Source organism: Alosa alosa, chromosome 12, assembly GCF_017589495.1.
Source record: "Alosa alosa isolate M-15738 ecotype Scorff River chromosome 12, AALO_Geno_1.1, whole genome shotgun sequence".
In the NCBI taxonomy this organism is placed as follows: domain Eukaryota; kingdom Metazoa; phylum Chordata; class Actinopteri; order Clupeiformes; family Clupeidae; genus Alosa; species Alosa alosa.
This window is the reverse complement of record NC_063200.1, coordinates 985,616-1,008,115: the sequence shown is the minus strand read 5'-3', so window position 1 is coordinate 1,008,115 and position 22,500 is coordinate 985,616. Positions and strand designations below refer to the sequence as shown.

The window sequence follows — 22,500 nt, the reverse complement described above, 5'->3', positions numbered from 1 at the left end:
CACAGCAGTCAGAAGTGCACTTCCACCACACACACACACACACACAGCAGTCACACAGTGCACTTCTTCACTCCCACACACACACACACACGCAGCAGTCATAAGTGCACTTTCTCACACAAACACACACACACACACACACACACACACACACACACACACACAGCAGTCATAAGTGCACTTCCTCACACACACACACACACACAGCAGTCATAAGTGCACTTCCTCACACACACACACACACACACACACACACACACACACACATCGGTGCACTTCCTCACACACACACACACAGCAGTCATTCCTCAACACACACAGCTTCCTCACACACCCACACACACACAGCAGTCAGAAGTGCACTTCCTCACACACACACAGTACATGTGTTGTACGATAATGTCCCATGGGCTTCGTCCTATCATTTGGAACACTACTGTGGAGGGGGCGGGACTTAACAAGGACAGACCAGAATAACCACGAGCACATCTCTGAACGCCGCTCTGACAGAGCATGGAAAACATGACCTAATCATCACCTAAATTTAGTTCCCTAATAAAAGAGTGGACTCGGGATTATCTGATAAACACTCAGGGATCGAGAAATCAAACGACTCCTTTATGAAGGGATTTGATCATCTGATTATGTGATACGGAAAAGCCTGAGATAGTCCCTTTTGTCTTCTGGTCACCGAACACACTGGCGTAGCTCATATTATGTGTGTGTGTGTGTGTGTGTGTGTGTGTGTCGGTAATAGTGTATTATTAATGTGTCATTGTGTAATGTGTGTTGTAGCAATAATATATGTCACCAGTCTTACCTGCAATATGTCGGCATATTGTTGAAGGGTGTGTGTGTGTGTCTGTGTATGTGTCAATATTAATGGCAGTGTGTGTGTATTAATGATGTCGACCTCATTAATAGCTCATGGATTGTTGAAGGGTGTGTGTGTGTGTGTGAGGTGTTCTCACCTGCGTAGCTCATGTAGTTGTTGAAGGGTGTGTGTGTGTGTGAGGTGTTCTCACCTGAAAGTTGTTGATATTAACTGACGCGCGGGTCTCGTTGCCTGGCTCAAGTCCGCGGCAGTGCTTGTGTTTGGGTGGGGTTGTGGGTGCGGCTTCGTCGCCCGTCTCCATCGGCATACCGGTCTCCAGGCACGCGTCGTTGCAGGACTCCACTTCCGAGATGCCGCGGAACACATGGTAGAGGCCCAGGCTGTGACCGATCTCGTGGATCATGGTGTGTGAGTGACCAAAGGTGCCATAAAAGGAAGGGTTCAGCACGATCCCACCTGGACCAAGTAACAAGACATTACATTAGGTTACATTACATTAGGTTACGTTACATTAGGTTACAGTGCAATAGGTTACGTTACATTAGGTTACGTTACAGTGCAATAGGTTACGTTACATTAGGTTACGTTACATTAGGTTACGTTACAGTGCAATAGGTTACGTTACATTAGGTTACGTTACATTAGGTTACGTTACAGTGCAATAGGTTACGTTACATTAGGTTACAGTGCAATAGGTGACGTTACATTAGGTTACGTTACATTAGGTTACGTTACAGTGCAATAGGTTACGTTACATTAGGTTACAGTGCAATAGGTGACGTTACATTAGGTTACGTTACATTAGGTTACGTTACATTACATTATTTGTCATTTAGCGGACGCTCTTATCCAGAGTGACTTACAGTGGACTAATTACAGAGACAGGCCCTGGAGTAATGTGGGGTTGAGCACCTTTCTCAGTGGTGTCACTGTTGGATTGAATTCACAGCCTTTCCACTTGGAAGGTCAGATCCTGACCACTGAAATTTGATTTTTAGAGACTAGGGAAGTTAGGAAATCTAATTTCACTATTCTACGTTTTTCGCATCATTGTAGTAGCAGTAAATGATGTGTCCTACTGCAGTATTCTGTTTTTGACGGAATGAAAAAACACAAACAAAATTACAGATTTGTTTGTGTGCAAAACCCTGAAACTGAGGCCAGATAATGCGTACATTTGCAAGCGTGGCGTTATCGGCGTCATGGACAAACCGCCAGATTGTAAGCGGCTGTCAGACCCAAGTTTCCGTCGTATTTATCAAACTAGTGTAAACTGTGCCTTTCTCTGGCTTAATGAAGAGCGGCAGAGCCTTAACTGATGACAAAATTAAAAGAATCAAGCGTTTAGCGATCATGAAATAATACCATACATGATAAGATGTCAACAAGCAGAGGGGAGATATGAAGATCAGTAGTTTTACTCAAAAGTACTTACTGCCGCGTAGGCTATAGAAAATTAGTCAAAATCTAGCAAGTAGGAAAGTTTAAGTGAATGGCGTGAAAGTGAAAGTAAGACATTCAAAGTCTTTGAAAGGTTCTCTTATTGGCGCGGTGAACTGCAATTTGGATTAACACCTCTTTTACAAGGGAGTATTTTAAACAACAATAGGCGTCGCTTTCAGGAGTAGTCTTTGTACATACCGCGGAATACATAATTAAAAAGCTCTTTACTCTTCCCCTCCCATCTTTTTAGTTAAACTCCCAGTTTCCCTGGATACTCCCATGAATGCATATGCATGACACGAAAAGCGCCAATTAGCTATTTCAGCTCCGCAACAGGCGGTTTTGGCTTTACATCATTAGCGACCTGTTTGTAAAATACCTTGCAATGATTTTACATACACTTGAGAAACAAATCGCCCTGAATTGAATGGCAGCGTTAGTACATCTGGCCCTGAGTGTATTATTTCAATGTATCTTCATAAAATTTTGCAACTCTTAGTTTTAAGTTGCTTTGAATGGAGGCATTGTCCAAATAACAAAATGTAAAATGTATGTAATTGTAACAGAGTGTCACACACAGTGTTTCACTTCCTACACACAACCTTCACTAAGGGAGAGAACACTTGCTTCCTACCCTGAAGGCATTATATCTATCCCTCTCTAAGTTCAAACTTTGTCCACTTACAGTAACTCAGCTTCAAAAAATGGAAGGAGAACTCTGGCTTCCTACATAGAATGGGAGGAGAACTCTAGAATGGGAGGAGAACTCTCGCTTCCAACATAGAATGGGAAGAGAACTCTGGCTTCCTACATAGAATGGAAGGAAAACTCTAGAATGGGAGGAGAACTCTCGCTTCCTACATTTAACCTCCACTAAAGCCGGGCAAACAGACACTGCGATTTTTCATAGTTGCACACGACATGGCAACTCACTACATGTTTTAATCGGTTGTGATTGCTGCAAGCGATGCCAAAATTGGCAAAATGCCAGCAATCCGACCTGAAGCCAGAACACTGGCTCTTCTAATAGGCCATCATGAGCCTCAAACTGCACAACAAATTGGATGAAAATTCAGCCTGATTCTAAAGTTTGTTGGGTCTGACTGTCTCTGGGCTAAAATTGGGACAGAACCTGATTGGCTAAAGAGAAGAAGACTCCCTTCTGATCCCTCCCTCTTTACGCTCACACTGCCTAAGGGAAGAACAATCACTTCCTACAATTCACCTTTACTGAGGCAGGAACACTTGCTTCCTATCTGAACAGAAGTCAACTCTCTCCCAGGGTGCCCCAAGGGAAGAACACTCACTCCTTACAATCAATTTCCACTTGTTCCCCAAACTCAGCCTCCTAGAAGGTAAAGGATAACACTTGCGTCCTACCCACTCAACCATTGTTAAGGGAAAACAGAAGGTTTGCTCCGTACCCAAATGTGTCAAGGCCTCCTTGTCCCACGGCCAGGTGGCAACACCGGCTAGGTCTTCATCAGAGGAGTTGGCAAAGAAGACGTTGAGGTGCGTGGACCCATCCAGGTTTAAGATCTCCTTCAGTTCCTTCACATCCAGATAGGCCCTGCAGGCCGACAAGAGTTTGGTTCACATTAGACAAGCTCAACATCCACATCTTCACTGATAATTAGCACAGAGAATGAGAACAATGAGAATCAACACAAAGAATCAGAACACAGGAATCAGAACACAGATCATCTTCACAGGGAATCAGAACACAGATCATCTACACAGGGAATCAGAACACATAATGTGCACAATGAATCAGAACAAAGAGAATCAACACAGTGATTGAGTATTGGCAGTGAGACACACAGGGGGCAAACAGGGGGCATCAGGCTATCTATCTATCTATCTATCTATCTATCTATCTATCTATCTATCTATCTACCCACCTATCAATGTATCTATCTATCTATCAATCTATCTATCTATCTATCTATCTATCTATCTATCTGTCTATCTATTTATCTATCTATCTATCTATCTATCTATCTATCTCTAATTTGCAGGCGTATAGTTCAGTGGTGAAACTAAAGCTGGCATGGAGGCAGAAACATGGTGGTTGAGCGCCCCTGTGTTGGCTCAGAGTAGCTCATGTGCATAATTATGGGCTGTAATCCTGCTTTTCTTCACGTTGTCTTCTCCATCTATCTGTCAGCCTCTGCAGGAGGGCCTGGGCTATTTCAGCCCGTGCTTTGGCCAGGGATGGCCTGATTCATGTGTTTGTGTATGCATGGATCAAGAGCTGTGTTTGGCCAACACAGCCTGAATGGGAACCAAGCGCGCCCCTCCAGACCTGCTCCACTCCAGCACCAATACCTCTCTCGCTCAGTCAAGTCAAATAAAAATTAAAGCATTCCAACCAACTTGCATACACGCTCACCAAAAAAGCCTGTAAAAGATTTATGGCAAAAAACACCGGATATTAGATGAATAAAAATAGGTCCAAACACTCTGCTCGGCATGTTGGCTGCTGAAAGCACAATCAAAAATACATTTGCTCAGTCGCTTTGGTGCTTTTCTCAGATCAGAATGAAAATTCTCATAACTATTAGTTCAACCTCCACAACATTTAGTCATTTGTGCACATCATAGTAGCAATTTCTCCTTCCTCTGAACAAATTGCAAATGCTTTTGGACATGTTGCTTTCATTCAATTCTCTGCTGTTTTATAACATTATCATTTGCTTATGTCATGTCAGTCAAAATGAACTTATGGATGCTGAATAGTAGTTTCCAATAAAAGTAATAGTCTTCATTTCATTGTTTGAGTCATATACAAAATTGTTGAACTAGTTATCAAATTCTGTCACAATGCTGTAACAGTGTTGGAGAGTAACGGAATACATGTACCGCTAATGTATTCAGAATACAAATATGAGTAACTGTATTCGATACAGTTTACAAGTTAAATAGTTGGTATTTAGAATACAAAGTTACATTTGTTTGAAATCAATGGATTACATGACGATACTTATCTGTTTCATAGTTTATTCACTCTCTAAATAAATGAAGGGCAACTCCATTTCCCAGAAGCTCCTGAAAGCTATGATGAAATTGTTTACATGTTTAAATCCAAGCCCTGCCGTCTTGCACTCACTAGCCTCAAAGCAGCCAGCGCGTATGGAAGCGCCATCGAGAGACCCTGAAATTACTGTTTGCCCAGCAACGAGTAAAATGAAGTGGAGGTAACTCCTGTTTCCTCACTGATCGTGGTTCCTGATGTCTGTTCAAAGGATATTTTTCCCAAGTATTAATAGCTCAGGCTACTTCATTGTCCAGGTTTACACAGTTTGCTAAGCAATAAGCAAAGCCTACGAGTTGATTTAGACCCTGGGCTACAATAAAACCAATCTCTAAAATAGGCACTGCATTCTCTAAGTTTTTTATTCTAACTTAAAATAGCTTTATAGATTATTATTTTTCTAGATCTACATTTTATTTAAGAATTATCTACATTTACGAAGAATTATTCTTCTTGGTAGGCCTAGCATATTTTTAACGTGTCGGTTTTGATTGTAAAATTACGCGATCCACGTTCATTTTTGAGAGCACTGATATACAGTAGCCCATAGTGTTTTACATTTACAGGTCATTTTATGTTCCACCCATCATATGCACCCTCACTTGTAGCCCTGGGTTGATGCCAATTTAAAAATCTCACAGGCACACCTTTAATTAGGGTAGACTGAGTACAATTGAGACATTGGTGCAGTTGGAGACACCTTAAATATCTTGCTTGTGCAGCAAAAGCCCAAGTTGTGATTTTGCTATGCACGGTGCGTATTAGTGCCCTCTTTGATCATGGAAAATTTGAAAGACACAAGTATCTCCCATCCAGGATATCGCAAATGTTTTTTTCCCAAGTAAGAATTTCACTTCACCATGCACCTTAGACAATGAACCGGCATTACACTTTATGTTACTGTTAAATGTAACTGGTATCATTACAAACATTATTCTGTGTCCTAAAACTGGCATATTTTATTGCATTGTGTCATGTAAGGTTGTTGCAAAATCTAGAGAGAAATGTGAGGTGGTCAGCGGGGGACAATTGAGACACACATTGGATCGATAATTTCTGGCTACGCCCTTAAAGTAGCCTATTTATTTGTTTATTTTAATTAGCCTAGTCGCCTGCTGTAGTTTTAATGGTCACCTTGCTATTTTAAAGTTGTATCAGGTAGCTTAGTTGACTTTACATTCTCCTATGTGGGCCCAACACTTAAGCCATTTGGAACAGAAGAACACACCAGAATAGGGCCTGTTTAGTAGTAGGCCTAAGCAGGATTTGATGGTCAGCATTCCTACACTATAAAATGCAATTCAATGCAGAAGTAATCTAAGTATTCAGAATACATTACTCAGATTGAGTAACGAACGAATAATGTTACAGATTACATTTTTGAATATGTATTCTGTATTCTGTAACGAATATGTTTTTGAAAGTAACCCTCCCAATACTGGCTGTAGAATTGCAATGAGCATATACAGTAAAAATGTGAAACTTACTCCCCCAACTACAGCAATGTGTAACTTTGCTGTAATTTTCAAATGGCTGTACAAGTACTGTATAGTGCTGTCTTGAGCATATTCAGGTAGTGTCACCGAAGTTCTGACCTTTTTTTTGCTTTGGAAAACACTGAGAGGGATAAACTGTCATAATGAAAACATGACAAAGCCATTTGACTATCTTGTTCATAAACAATGGTGTCAAGACTTCTCATTTTGATGACACACTGGCAGTTTCATTGACATGAATACTGCTTTTGTGGAATGGACTATCCATTTTGAAGTGAGTGACGCTTTTGCAGGTTATCCACTAGGTTCTGCAGTTTGCACTAACTGCTGTGCAAATTTTAATAGTGATGTGAGAAAAGCACCAAAGCGACTGAGAAAAACTGTAACGTGTGATAATCAGTCACATTTCACTCTTCTCACCAAGTTCAGGACAATGATTAATGTTTTATGCAAGAGCTCTACAACAGCCCTCATCTAGGCATCTAAGTGATCTAGCCAGGTTGCTATGCACATTTCCAGGTTGCTATGCACATTTCCAGTAAAAAAGAATACCAGAATCTGCAGACTTATAAACGCAGTGTTAAAGTACCGGTAACTTATCATCCAACATAATTTTTTGATGACTGGTTATTTCTCACACACACACACACACACACACACACACAAGAGGAAGGGATGGCAAGCCACATGCGTCTCTCTGAGACAATGATAGTATGAAATGTTTGGTGCTGTTCCAACAATGGACACAGTTGGCGGGAAATAAAGCAGTGTCATCGTTTAGGCAGAAAAAGAGAGAAAAAGAGAGACAGAGAGGAGAGAGAGAGAGACAGAAAGAGAGAGAGACAGAGACAGAGAGGGAGAGAGAGAGACTGAGAGAGAGAGACAGAGACAGAGAGAGAGAGAGGCACATGTTTGATGACCGGGCACATCAGAGATTGATGTGAGTGATTAAAACAGGTGATGTTTTTCACACACAGCCGTACTATGTGGAGGAGTAATAGAGGGTCTTTGTGTGAGAACAGGCGCGCCACGGTGAACAGAGAGGGCTTGAGCTACTGAGCGGCATGTCCCAGCTGCTGCAGCCCTGGCACATATCACAGGAGGTGTTGGCACATATCACAGGAGTATGCTGCACGGCGCTGGCATTGCTCTTGCACGGCCGATCGCCGATTCGGTTCAACCACACAGAACCCAGCAACACAACAGGGGGAAAGTAATCCTACCGACCCAAACACTAACCCAAACCTTAAACACACACACACACACACACACACAGATACTAATTTGACTTGCCTGTGCCAGAGAATACAGGGGTTTGTAATGCACAATGGGTTAGGGTTAAGGTTAGGTTTGGGGTTAGGGTAAAGGGGTCCGTAATGCACAGGCTTAAGTGGGTTAGGGTTTGGCTTGGGTTGGGCTTGGGGTGGGTTAGGGTTGGGCTAGGGTTAGGGTTAGAAGAGTGTGTGTGTGTGTGTGTGCGTGTGTGTGTGTGTGTGTGTGAGTGAATGTGAGTGTGTGTAAGCTCTCAGGAAGAGGTCAGGTAATAGTGTGTTTGTGTGTGTGAGTGTGTGTGAGTGTGTGTAAGCTCTCAGGAAGAGGCCAGGTAAGAGTGTGTGTGTGTGTGTGTGTGAGTGTGTGTGTGTGTGTGTGTGTGTGTGTGTGTGTGTGTGTGTGTGTAAGCTCTCAGGAAGAGGCCAGGTAAGGCGGCTGCTGTGTTGGGTCGAACCGAAACAGACCCCTGAGGACCCTGAAGACATATGGATCTCTCTGTGCCTAATCATTTCAGGAATTTCATGACTTCCTCAGAAAATATTTGTTGGGGGGCTTTTTTGTGGTGGCGCATGGGGGGGGGTCATTCACAGGGCTTGAAGAGGGGGCAGAGGGGCATGTTGCTCAGGGAGGGTAAAAGCTGAACTACTGTAGGTCAAACCTATAAGGCTAATTCAGTAGAGACCAGTGGAGACCAGTGGAGACCAGTGGAGACAGAAGGAGGAGTGAGTGTGAGCATTCAGAAAGGGGGGTACTGTATGTCGCGCATGGGGATAGAAGTTTGCTGAAATGGCAGAGTACGCACTGTCCTCCATCCGTCAACAGCACAAGATTTGTGTTTGGAAAAGTTACTCCAGGTAGTGTCTGTATAAACTGTCTTCTAAATAAACTTTCAGCACACATACTGTACTATGTTGCCCATGCCTCGTTTTAAATGTTAAGAACCTGATTACACTATTGACGAAGTGTGGAGCTCTTGTTAGCCTTGTAGATGGGTTAAAAGAAGCAGTATGTGACATGCCACGCTTTGACATGCACACTAATAGCGCAATAGCGCTTTGACATGTGCGCTTATAGCACTTTGATATGTGCGCTTATAGCGCTTTGACATGCACGCTAATAGCTCTATGACATGCACACTAATAGCACTATGACATGCACGCTAATAGCGCTATGAAATGCACGCTAATAGCGCTATGACATGCACGCTAATAGCGCTATGACATGCACACTAATAGCTCTATGTCTGACATGCACGCTAATAACGCTATGTCTGACATGCACGCTAATAGCGCTATAGAAGCATCAGTAAAAACTTGCGAAAAGTTCGAAATGCGTCGGGTCTGGATAGGGTCACCCCTCGTCCATGACTCTATCTTATGGTCATACTTAACATATCTAAAACCCATTTAATACCGGAGTTCCCCTTTAACAGGTTAGAGCGTTCAGGCTACCAGCACGAGACTTGCGTGTGCGACTCTAACCCTAACCCTAGGAACATCAAGACCCTCCAGGGTCAAAAATGGCCAAATGCAGACAACCACCTTTACTCTGAGCTATATCGAGTGTGTGTGTGTGTGTGTGTGTGTGTGTGTGTGTGTTTGGGGGCTGTTAGTGGGGAGGGGTGTTTCATGATTTTTTTTCTTACTCTGGGGATGAAGCAGAAATAGTGAAACTGTTTAAAACAGAGGAGGGGTCGAGTATGCGGACATAAGGAAATAAGAATACTGCTCAGCGGACAGACTACCGCCAGTGAAACTCCGATGTCACCATCTGAGGTTGTGTGTTATGTCATTGCTCTCCATCTGATCTGTTAAATAGGATTATGACTTCATAATACACAATCATAGAGTTCATATAGGGCCTCATAAATGTTCCTTAGTATAGGAACGTCTGAGGTCGCTAGGTGGGAAATGTGGCAAGGGGTTGGCATGGTGACGGCCGTGTGTCAGCCAAGACCTCTTTTAAATCTGTGGGCTCCTCAGGTCTCCTGTCATCAAGTCGGTCAACACCACAGCCTTTAAAACCATCGGTCATCCCAGCAATTATTACTACACTAAAACACACACACCACACCACACCACACCACACACACACAACACACACACACACACACACACACAACACACTAACAAAAACCACACCACACACACACTCACACACACACACACACACACACAAACACAAACCACACCACACACACACATGTGAACAACAAATTACAAGAAACACACACACATCAACACAACCAATAATATGACACAACTGGCAAACACGTTGTGGCAAACACACACACACAAACCACAAACACACACATTCACCATAAACATAAACATGCACTTTCACTGCACACATACAGATAGCACACATATGCTAAACACACAAATAAAGCACACACATTGATAATATTGAGAGCGATAGATGACAGACATTGACACACACACACACACACACATACACATTAACAGACAGACAGACAGACAGACACACACACACACACACACACAAACTCGCACACATTTTCCCTTGCCTTGCTGAACGGCCTTCTTTCCCAACGTGTAATTCCAAAAGAGAACACACATTGGAAAGATATTAAAAGAGATGGGGGAGAGAAGAGTGTGTGTGTGTGTTAGGAGAGATGGAGGAGAGGAGAGAGAGAGTGTGTGTATGTGTGAGTGTGTGTGTGTGTGTGTGTGTGTGTGTGTGCGCGGTGTGGATGGGTGGCTGGCCCTCTGGCTGTTTCGAGAAACGTGGTGAGCCAGATGGAAGGATTACTGCACAATGCACCAACAACAATACCACACACGCATGCATTACATACACATACACACGCGACGAATACACAACACGCCCTCGCGACAGTACACCCCTGAGCGCCGCCAGCAGGCAGCTCACTGGGTCGGGATTAGTGTGTGCTTCACCTCACTGTGTGTTCACTATCAGGCTGGGGGAATGACAGGCTGATGACCACATGCTGACGGCTATCCTGTCCATTAAGGTGACGTGGTGTCACCACGAGAGCCATTGACATGGCGACAGGCCAGCCAGAAACATTATAGCCATATTTCTGCCCCCTTCATCACCTATGGCTCCTCACATGAGTTATAGCATACTAATTACATCCCACCAGAAGGGAAATGCCAAAGTCACTATAGTCGTCATCACCATCATCACCATCATCACCATCGCCATCATCACCATCATCATCATCTCTACTACCACCATCACTCTAATAAATGTTCTAGACTTCTCCTGGCCTGTGTGCCTGGCCTGTGTGCTAAAGTGTCTGATGCTTACGCCATGTCAGAGCACTGTCTGAATCTGAACACTGTGGCCAGCACAGAACTGCAATCAAGCCGGCAGCCATGACACGAAGAATTCTTAGAGTATGTCCTGGGCAGCCATGACACATGCAATCTCAGAGTAGAAAAGCACATGTGTCCTGCAGCCATGACACTAGCAAGTAGAAAAGCACATGTGTCCTGCAGCCATGACACTAGCAAGTAGAAAAGCACATGTGTCCTGCAGCCAGCGACAATTAGCAAGAGAAAAAGCATGCGTTAGGGTGTAAGATTAACCGATATGTATCGGTATCCGCGACCGCGTAAGATATAGCTACATCGATACGCGGAAGCCCTCGCATCGGAATAAAACTGAAATGAACCGTCGCTATATCGATTTACGTTACTTAATCGTTCACAACCTTTCTGCTCGCCAGACTCTCATTTACATTCCAAGCAGCTGCCAGTTTCATCCTCATCCGCTTTTGGAAACTATACTTTTGCACGGAATTCTGGGTAATGCATTTTTTTTTTCGCTACATTCATTGTCAAATTTTCAATTTCACAAAGTTGTCAAATGACCCATTACCCATACATCTACTGCAACCTAAGCACGTGACAACTCTCACTGGTCATTTGTTTTACATTTTTTACCTTTTGTTTTCAAATCCAGCACGAAATTAAACACCAAAACAGCAACGATAGTCTGCAGAGCATAGCCTACGTTTGATGAAGGATTTTAATGTTAAATAATAATTTGGCCCTTGCTAAAACGATGCACAAATTATTAGCCAATTATTTTGTTCATATTCACTCAGACTTGTGGCATTATAGGTTTCTGCATTAGGTCTACCGTTGGAACAAAATAAACCCAGAGAGTTCATTCAGGGCTTAAATTTCACTGCGGGATTGCGGGTATTGCGCATAATTTGTTCAAGTCCCGCAACTCTAGCCATCATAATGCGAGAAATTCCCGCATACACTTTTACAGCCTGTCTGATGACGTTAATATAGCCTAATCATTAAGTGGCGTGAATGCGGTGCTATTGACCGGACTGATCAACTAACGAGTTGAATTGAACATAGCCTCATGCAGACGCACACACACAATGGAGAGAGAGAGAGAGAGAACCACTTTGCGCTTACGCAAATAGGCTACGCTACAATGGCAAACTTTTACATCTGGAAAGAGCTCCTTGGTAACTATCCTGCTAGCTCAGTCAGGTCACGTCAACACTTGATCCCAGAAAGTTTGTCTTCGACATGTTAGTTTTTTCAACATTTATTGTATCTAATGACATAGAAAACATAATGATTTGCATACACATACCGCACTGTGCACAACTTTTATTCACTAGCGACTATAGCCTAAAACCGTCAGGTTGAAGGGGGGCCAAATTACCCATAGAATTACTCTCGTATTTTCTTAAAGTGACAGGCACTCAATTACACCTACTCATCAGCAATGTGCACTCAATTGGACCTACACACACATTAAAGATATGCCTAAGTGTTATAGGTTAAACGTCAATATGAGGCATTCAAATTACTAAATATGTTTAGCTACTAGTAATTACTAGTAAAATGCTATACTTTAAAAAATGCATTATTAAATAAATACACTCTATTTGAATTCAAAAATATATGATAGAAACATATCACATAAGCTATCATTTTCAGTGTGTGTTTTTGTGTGTGTGGAGAGAGTCAAGCAGAATCTAGGATGTCCACTGTTGTGAATGATCCCACTACAGTATATATTACTGATGACGCCAGGGTGGTGGGGGCCCCAAAATCAAACACTTTTTTTTTTAAAAGTATCGAAATATTGAAATCGCAATTCTTGACTTGGTATCAGAATCGACCCCCCCCCCCCCAAATTGTGTAAATCCCCCTACATTAACCCTAAAGGGGGAATTCCCCATTTTGAAAAATGAATTTTAAGCCCTGGTTCATTGATATGTAGGCCTATTTTATTCTTGTAGGCTATATGAGAAAAGGCCAAGAGTGTCTTAAGCACTGTTTTATTTTATTTCGGTATTGTCTTACCTCAACAAGGCTACAGCTCCATGAAAACAATCAGATATAACTCTATAAAATCTATAAAGTCTATAAAAAAAATGTTGTATTTGGCTGCTGTGTTTGACTGAAATGTAGACTATTCTTTTTTCATTTCAATACAGTATATGAAACAAACCTCAGTTTAGATAATCATATTCACACATTTTTTTGCCTAATTGACAACCATGACCATGATAACTGATAATATAAAATGAATGTGCACCTTGAGCAAATTATAAAAAATCTTTCAGAATGCTTTCCATTCTTGAACTGCATCGAATCGCATCGCATCGAACTGAATCGTTTTTTATGAACATGTATCTTTTCTTGTATCGAATCGTGCCTATGTATCTAGAATGGTATGGTCTTTGACATGAGAGATGGACACCCCTAATGTCCTGCATCCTCCAGGAGCCTCGCTGGAGTCCACTTGAGGCTGTAATTTAGAAATCACGCGTGTCCATGGTGCACGACATCCAATCCCATGATTAGGTCAACCGATTGTGATACACACTCTAGAGAGTGTGTGTGTGTGTGTGTCCATGTGTGTGTGTGTGTGTGTGTGTGTGTGTGTGTGTGTGTGTCCGTGTGTCTGTGCGTGTGTGTTCCTGTGTGTGTGTGCGTTTTTGTGTGTGTGTGCGTGTCCGTGCATGTGTGTTCGCGTGTGCGTGTGTCCGTGTGTGTGTGTCCGTGTATGTGTCTGTGTGTGTGTGTGTCTGTGTGTGTGTGTGTCCGTGTATGTGTTTGTGTGTGTGTGTGTGTGTCCGTGTGTGTCCGTGTGTGTGTGTGTGTGTGTGTGTGTCCGTGTGTGTGTGCGTGTGTGTGGCCTTCTGCCTGTTCTCTCTTGGCACACTGAGGCTCCTCTAGGTTTCAGACAGAGGCAAGCGGCTCCCACCCTGGACTCCTGCGAGCCAGATTTCTAAACAAGCTAAGTGGTAACAGGCTCTGGGGCACAGCAGCAGTGTGTGTGTGTGTGTGTGTGTGTGTGTGTGTGTGTGTGTGTGACTTCACATCCATTGTTCCCCGGCGCATGTAGCCAGTTGTTCATCCAGAATTCCACAATTACGGAGGAATGTCGAATAATGTTTGTAGTGCGGCCCACAGCAAGACTTTCTAGACATACCATAATAATCAAACAAAAATAAGCAAGCGCTTGGGGAGCTTCTCCACCATCTTTCAGAGCTTTTAACGACAGTCCCAAACAATCCCCCTTTTGAAGAACATTGTACAGAGCGGAGCACGAGAGCTTGCCAATATTTGGCTTGGGTGAGTCTGTCTCGGATATCATCACTCGGGTGATGAACGGCCGACTGGTGATTGGAGTGGACTAACAGACAGCGCAAACCAACGAGCACCTGGATTTTCTTTTTGTTCTCGCTGGTGATGTCAGTGGCTCGGCCGCACACGGAGCTATTAAACAGCCATTCCAACCACTCCAAGAATGCCACTGGAGACTCACACACACACACACACACACACACACACACACACACACACACACACACACACACACACACCACTCCAGGAATGCCACTGGAGACTCAGAGCCTCAGAGCCGCTGTGCCTTCCAACATCTCTAATTGAGATCAGCAACCAGAGCGTAGCAGTGATAGTCCTCCTCCATCCTCCCTCAGATGCCCACACCACCCCACCCCACCCCACACCACACCACCCCACCCCACACCACACCACCCGGTGCAATACGCCAGAGCAACTCCAAACCCAAAAAGGCCAGCTGAAGAGGAAGACAGTGTTCTCTGGCCTGTGCACATAGTCTCACTGGGATGACTGATGACGTTCTACACAGGAACATCTCACTGGGATGACTGATGACGTTCTACACAGGAACATCTCACTGGGATGATGTTCTACACAGGAACATCTTTATGGGATGACTGATGACGTTCTACACAGGAACATCTGTATGGGATGACTGATGACGTTCTACACAGGAAAATCTCTCACTGGGATGACTGATGACGTTCTACACAGGAACATTTTTATGGGATGACTGATGACGTTCTACACAGGAACATCTTTATGGGATGACTGATGACGTTCTACACAGGAACATCTCTCACTGGGATGACTGATGACATTCTACACAGGAACATCTTTATGGGATGACTGATGACGTTCTACACAGGAACATCTCTCACTGGGATGACTGATAACATTCTACACAGGAACATCTTTATGGGATGACTGATGACGTTCTACACAGGAACATCTTTATGGGATGTTCAAGGAATACAAGAGAAAGTTTGAAGCTGAAGTTCCTTTCAAAAACCTTTACTTAGGATTCACTGCAAAACTAAGCAGACCAACAGAGTACATCTCAGTTATTTCCTTCGATGTTTTGTTTAAGAGCAATTATGTAGGCTAGCATTCCAAGTTACAGAATAGAAACGAATGTGTTAGCTTATGGCTAATGTATATGAGAAATAGAGATGTTAAAGGTTAGCATAATCGATACACATAGATATTTAGAGCAAAGTTCAGTCCATTTACAAAAACGGTTACATGAGAAGAGTTCTTTGTTCACAACTGACTATTACAATACTCAAAGGCTAATTTTCTCTCCATATAATAAAACCATGTAGGAAAAAATGTGACTGTCTCATCAATGCTACTTGAACAGAAGTAGCCCCACAAAATCCCAAGTACATCTCAGTCTCGCTGCACAAATTAAACATTAGGAGTCGTGTGCCAACGTGGACCCACTAGCGATCATGTGACACTTGCTCTGCTGCAGCTAGTGGCTTCTCTCGCATACACCTCCTGGATTTAGTGAATGTATGGGGTTTCAATGCGTGATTTCGAGTGGTTTTCCCCATAAGTAATTTAAATACTCGATAATGTCAATTTGCGCATCTTAAAACAAAACAACAATCACGATATTATCGCAGACGATATATCACCCACCCCTAGCACCCGGGCCCAAGGCTGCAGCTATACGAAGCTCTGGCACCCGATCCCAAGGCTGCAGCTATACGACGCTCTGGCACCCGATCCCAAGGCTGCAGCTATACGATATGGGAGAGTGATGCAGATCTCTCAAAAAGCTCCGTGAGTACAGGCTAAAACAAATGTCCATTGATTGCAGAAAAATATTTACCTAACGAGCAATCAAAATGCAATCACTCAAAAATGACTGCAGGTTCGCGCCAAATAAGGACTGCAATCGATCACAGAAACACGTATGTATTCACAGGCAACCATCGCTCCGGAGGATGGCACGAAATGAGATGAGATGGGGAATTGTAAACATCTAGAGGATATGTTCCCCTTCCCTTCCAGCCTCAGGTAGTTCTGCTTTTAAAAAAGTCCAATTTCCTTTAGCTTTAAAACAGCAGCGTAGCAACAACAGCGTAGCATAGCATAAAAAACCCTGAGCAATAAGCGCTCCAGCACGTCACACCAGAGTCAGGCTTCGCCCTCAGTGGAATACGCTGCCCCACAAACGCATTTCTAGGTTTCCTGGAGAGCCGAACCCACAGCGCAAAAACCCTGGAGCGCTAAATGAGACGACGGGGTCCGTGAGCCTGGAGCCTAAATGAGACAACGGGGTCCGTCAGCCTTGAGCCTAAATGAGACAACGCTGCGGTGAGCCTGGAGCGCTAAATGGGGCAGCCGTGGCCTACTGATTAGCGCTTCAGACTTGTAACCGGAGGGTTGCCGGTTCAAACCCCGACCAGTAGGCACAGCTCAAGTGCCCTTGAGCAAGGCACCTAACCCCTCACTGCTCCCCGAGCACCGCTGTTGTTGCAGGCAGCTCACTGCACCGGGATTAGTGTGTGCTTCACCTCACTGTGTGTTTACTGTGTGCTGAGTGTGTTTCACTAATTCATGGATTGGGATGAGACGACGCTGGCTTGAACCTGGAGCCTAAATGAGACGACGCTGCCGTGAGCTGTATTTACCTTTTCAGACTATCTGGGGAACAGTTGGCTTGCTACAGGCCTGCTGGACTCTCCACTCCATTTGTCCTCAACACCAAAAGGGAGCAAAACAAGAGGACGAGGAAAGTTAGCGGCGTCCATCCAAACCCGAAAAGGCACATTATGCTGCCACAATAAGCTTTAAAAGATTTCACATGGAGGGCTGTTAGGAATTAAGGGGTGAAAGAAGTGAGTCCAGCACTCCCAACGCCTCAGGGCAGAATGCTGGAGAGCCGCATGGACCCACTCAGCACTGCACTCCTGGGAAAAAGATCAGGGCCATATCAGGGCCACTTCAGGGCCATATAAGGCCCACTCAGCACTGCACTCCTGGGAAAAAGATCAGGGCCATATCAGGGCCACTTCAGGGCCATATCAGGGCCACCTCAGCACTGCACTCCTGCATGTTATTGCAGGACATAATCTGTGTTTTAAAGCATGTTATTGCAGGACATAATCTGTGTGTTTTAAAGTATGTTATTGCAGGACATAATCTGTGTTTTAAAGCATGTTATTGCAGGACATAATCTGTGTTTTAAAGCATGTTATTGCAGGACATAATCTGTGTGTTTTAAAGTATGTTATTGCAGGACATAATCTGTGTTTTAAAGTACTACAGTCAAACAGAAACCCGGAGAAGTCTGGACATCTTACTGTAGTACAGAGAGTGTGTGTGTGTGTGGGCATTTACCTGTGCGGTGAGGCTGGGTTGAAGCAGGTTTTGGTGACGTCGGTGACGTTGGGGTTGCAGCAGTCTCCACCATCGTAGAAGTACTGCAGCAGGCCTGTTGAGCTGTCCCGATTGCACTCCGCGTCGCACTTCCCATCGCCCAGCTTCTGCTGCGGACAGTCGCTCCTCTGGGGCCGGCAGTCGCCGGCGTCAAAGCCGGTCAGTGTGTGGTTGCACTCCAAGTCGCACTCCTCGTCGCCAACCTTGCTGATGTCGCAGTTGGCCAGCACGAGGCGGTGCCGTAGTGAGGAGTTGGTAACGTTCAGCACGCTCAGCTCCCAGGTGATGTTGTACAGGCTGAACGCCTCGTTCAGGTGCTGGTGCTGCAGGTGAATCTGCTGGTCGGTGACGGTGGGTTTGCGGCGATTGTCGTCGTAGATGTTGACCACGCGGTAGCGCACCACCTTCGGGCGCCGGAAAGTCCAGAAGCGGTTGTAGTTGGTCGCCACCTCTACGTTGTCACACACCATCTGGCCACAATTAGTTGGCTCAAGTGTAGTGTCCAGCGAGCCCCCGCCTGTGCCCCCTATCCCAGCCCGGGGACCCTCGTCAGGCTGTGGGAGACTGCCATCCTTCACCGACAGCCACTTCCGCCTGACGTGCTCGAAATTCTCCCGGATGACCAGGTGCGCCAGGTCCTCGGCCACGTCCGGTCGGGCATGCATGTCTCTGTTGATGTCCTGTTGCGAGCGCGCGTAGCGCCACAGGCTGACCTGCTCCACTGCGCCCCGGTAGTTGTGGTTCAGCGCGTTCCCCCCCACCATCAGGACCTTGCACTTCTTGGTGAGGGGGCTGAAGACGTCGCCGGACTGCTCCCGACTGACTGCCACCTGGGCACCGTTGACCAGCAGCTTCATGTAGAGGCCGTCGTAGGTGACCGCCACGTGCGCCCAGTGGTTGGGCATGTAGCGGCCGTTGCCATGGATGGAGGTGACCTTGTGGGCGCGGTCGGTCTTCAGGGAGAAGAAGAAGCGTGGGTCACGGTTGCCCTGTTCACTGACCGCCTTGATGCCCAGGAGCCAACCGCGATCGCTGGACGCATAGAAACATTTATCAAACAGTCCTGTAGAGAGAAAAAAAACAGACAAGAAACATCAAAGTTAATGTTGTTACAAGATACACAAAATACACAAATCAAACTAACAAACATTAAAAACAGACCAAAAATATGTGATTAAATGTTGTATCATGAGGTAATAGGGCCGGATTGCTGTATATGGAGTAAGCATAGTCCTGGACTAAAAGCACTTAGTCCATGTGTGGTAAACCGGCCCACAGAATAAAGCAGCTCTACAAGACCAGACCGGTAAAAGTTTCCGTAAAAAAAGTTGTAATTACAATATTGCAACAGCCCGCAGTACAGAACACAGTGAGCTGTTACGATATTGCAACAGCCCTGAATCACAGAACACAGTGGGCTGTTACGATATTGCAACAGCCCTGAAGCACAGAACCCAGTGAGCTGTTACGATATTGCAACAGCCCGCAGTACAGAACACAGTGAGCTGTTACGATATTGCAACAGCCCGCAGTACAGAACACAGTGAGCTGTTACGATATTGCAACAGCCCTGAAGCACAGAACACAGTGAGCCTTTCCAGGCTTGAGTCTGGAGACTCCCCAGACAGTGCATCTCACTCAGAGCATCTCCTCCGCAGTCTCCACAACCACCAGTCTCTTAAATGCTTCTGTGGAGGGGAAATCTCTGACCAAAAACCACAGATCGTCTTCCTCCTACTTTAACTCCAGTCCAGCTTATCACTGGCACCCAAACATCCTCCGTTTAAATGGTCATTGCCCATGTTTACAAGTGTTGAGGGGAAAACAAGCAGAGCAAAGAATGTTAAAAAAAGGCGTAATTGTGAGAAATGGCTCTGTGGTTCTCCAAATGCACGGGAGTCATTAACTTATCCTCTGTGTGTGTGTGTGTGTGGGGAGTCATTAACTTATCCTGTTGACACAGAGAGCTGTGGACTACCACATTTGTTTGGTCCACTTGAACATTTGCTGCAAAATGGAGGGTGATGAAGCAAGTACAGCATTTTCCCTCAGAAGCTGTAATATGCTACAGGCACCAAAACAGCCCGCTCCTGTTTCACTCGTAAAGCACACAGCTCAGGTAATTGGTTTATCCTTGAGGGGGGAGTTTTCTTAAGTCCTCCACACACAGGAGTGTGTGCATGTGTGTGTGTGTGTGTGTGTGTGTGAGAGTACATATTCTCAAATATGCTAGCATTCAGCTCCAGGTGCATTAATGTAAAAAAAAGAGCATTTGAGGTGCTCATGTTTGTGTCTATGCATGTGAGCAGGAGTCAGAGGAAGCTTGAGAAAGCCAGTCTATTGCCTTGGAGTACGCGTAGCACGCATGTACAAACATGACGGAGTACGCGTAGCACGCATGCACAAACATGACGGAGTAGCCAGTCACCAGGGCATCATTATCCCACTAAGCCACTTCCAGAGGAACACATTACAAACCTCCAAACCAGAAAAAACACATTACAACCTCCAACATTACAACCTCCAAACTATGAGCAAGTCCTGACTCCCTCTCTTCTCCTCTCCTCTCCTCTCATCCCCTCTTCTCTCCTCTCCTCTCTTCCCCCTCTTCTTCCCTTCCTCCCACTCCACTTTCCTACTCTCTCCTCTCATCTTCTCTCTCCTCCTCTCATCTTCTCCTTTTTCCTCTCTCCTCTCATCTTCTCCTCTTTCCTCTCTCCTCTCATCTCCTCCTCTCTCCTCCTCTCTTCTTCTCTTCTCTCCTCTCCTCCTCTCATCTTCTCCTCTTTCCTCTCTCCCCTCCTTCCCTCCTCTCTTCTTCCCTCTTAGCTCTAATGCCAAAACCTTTAAAGGAAACTGCATAGCAGAAGATTCCTTCAATCCTTAACTTGCCTGCTGTGAGTGGATGGTACAGTCAATACCTGCATAAGCCTTTGGCTGGATTGTTAAAATAAACACACACCCACACACCCACACACACACACACTTTTTGGCTCTTGACACCATTACACACTATTTAGTTTATGACACACACGGCTGTGAGATTTTTCTCTGTTTTCTTTCTAATGTGTTACTAAATGACTTGAAGGCAGTTCTCCCCAGGTCAGACACCAGAGCCTGAGCAGGGTGCAGTGTTAGTGGGGCACTCTGATGGCCTTGGCTGGGGCGCATTACAGGCTTCCACGCACCTGGAGGAAAAGCCTGCTGTCGATCAGCCAGCTGAAAGGTGTGCTTAAAGGCCTACGGGGCTCACTATGTAAACAGCTGTCATAATTCTGCCATGCTCAATTTAACACATTACATTTTTCCAGGCCTAGCCTATACTGCCTCAGTTGGACAAGCACACAAACACACACGCGGGTATTTTGATGTGCAAAGTTAAGTTAAAGTAGTTTTAGCACGTCACTGGGTGTCGCTGTAGCACTGCCACCCACTTCCACAGCTACAACGTAGCAATGTGCAGTCAGAGATGCTAGCTACAACGTAGCAATGTGCAGTGCAGATATGCTAGCTACAACGTAGCAATGTGCAGTCTGAGGTGCTAGCTACAACATAGCAATGTGCAGTGCAGAGATGCTAGCTACAACGTAGCAATGTGCAGTCAGAGGTGCTAGCTACAACGTAGCAATGTGCAGTGCAGAGGTGTTAGCTACAATCGTAGCAATGTGCAGTCAGAGGTGCTAGCTACAACGTAATGTGCAGTGCAGAGATGCTAGCTACAACGTAGCAATGTGCAGTGCAGAGGTGTTAGCTACAACGTAGCAATGTGCAGTGCAGAGATGCTAGCAGACAGCAGGCCTGAGCCCAAACAGCAAGAGGCTGCAGACCACTGTTGACTTACTGCGGAGATATCTGGCAGTTCACTGGCGATTTGCCAGCGATGTACTGGCAGATTACAAACGCCTCACCGATTGGCCATTTGGGGTCAAAATACTCATTTATTTATACCTCTTCATTCATTTTAATTACAGTTTATGTTATTTTCTTAACAATTCATTGCAAGTTAAACGAAAGAGGATGGTGGTCTGACAGCAAATGAGAACTGCCACGCCACCAATGATAGCCAACCAAAAGCCTCCGACGGTCCAATATCTGCAAATGTTTTTGCCAACTGGGCAGAGAGAGTGGGCCACAGATACGTCCACAACAGCCATGACTCTTGAGTGACTTCTCCCTGGTTCAAAGGCAACGTCAACTTGCAACTCTCCCATTTGTCATCTGTCAAGGAGGAAGAAAAAAAGGCACTCCAAAGCACTCTGATGGAAAGCAGAACTGGAACAAGCGAGTCAAGCCTTCAGGTTCACGTTTACTCTACCCCAGCACCAGATGAGAACTCAGCTGGGCAGAGCGCGCGCACAAGGAGACTAGCACAGCACAATTTGCACTTGAAGTATCACCTGGAACAGTAAA

General features: G+C 45.0%; 1 protein-coding gene across 1 annotated transcript in view; it reads right to left on the bottom strand.

The window, feature by feature from the left end:
- The window catches only part of pappaa (pregnancy-associated plasma protein A, pappalysin 1a), a 197,677-nt gene that overhangs the window by 172,202 nt on the left and 2,975 nt on the right, over positions 1-22,500 (bottom strand). Inside the window, 4 exon segments of the mRNA XM_048259029.1 lie at positions 972-1,020; positions 1,053-1,291; positions 3,703-3,848; positions 18,052-19,153. Coding sequence (XP_048114986.1) covers positions 972-1,020; positions 1,053-1,291; positions 3,703-3,848; positions 18,052-19,153 — 1,536 coding nt within the window.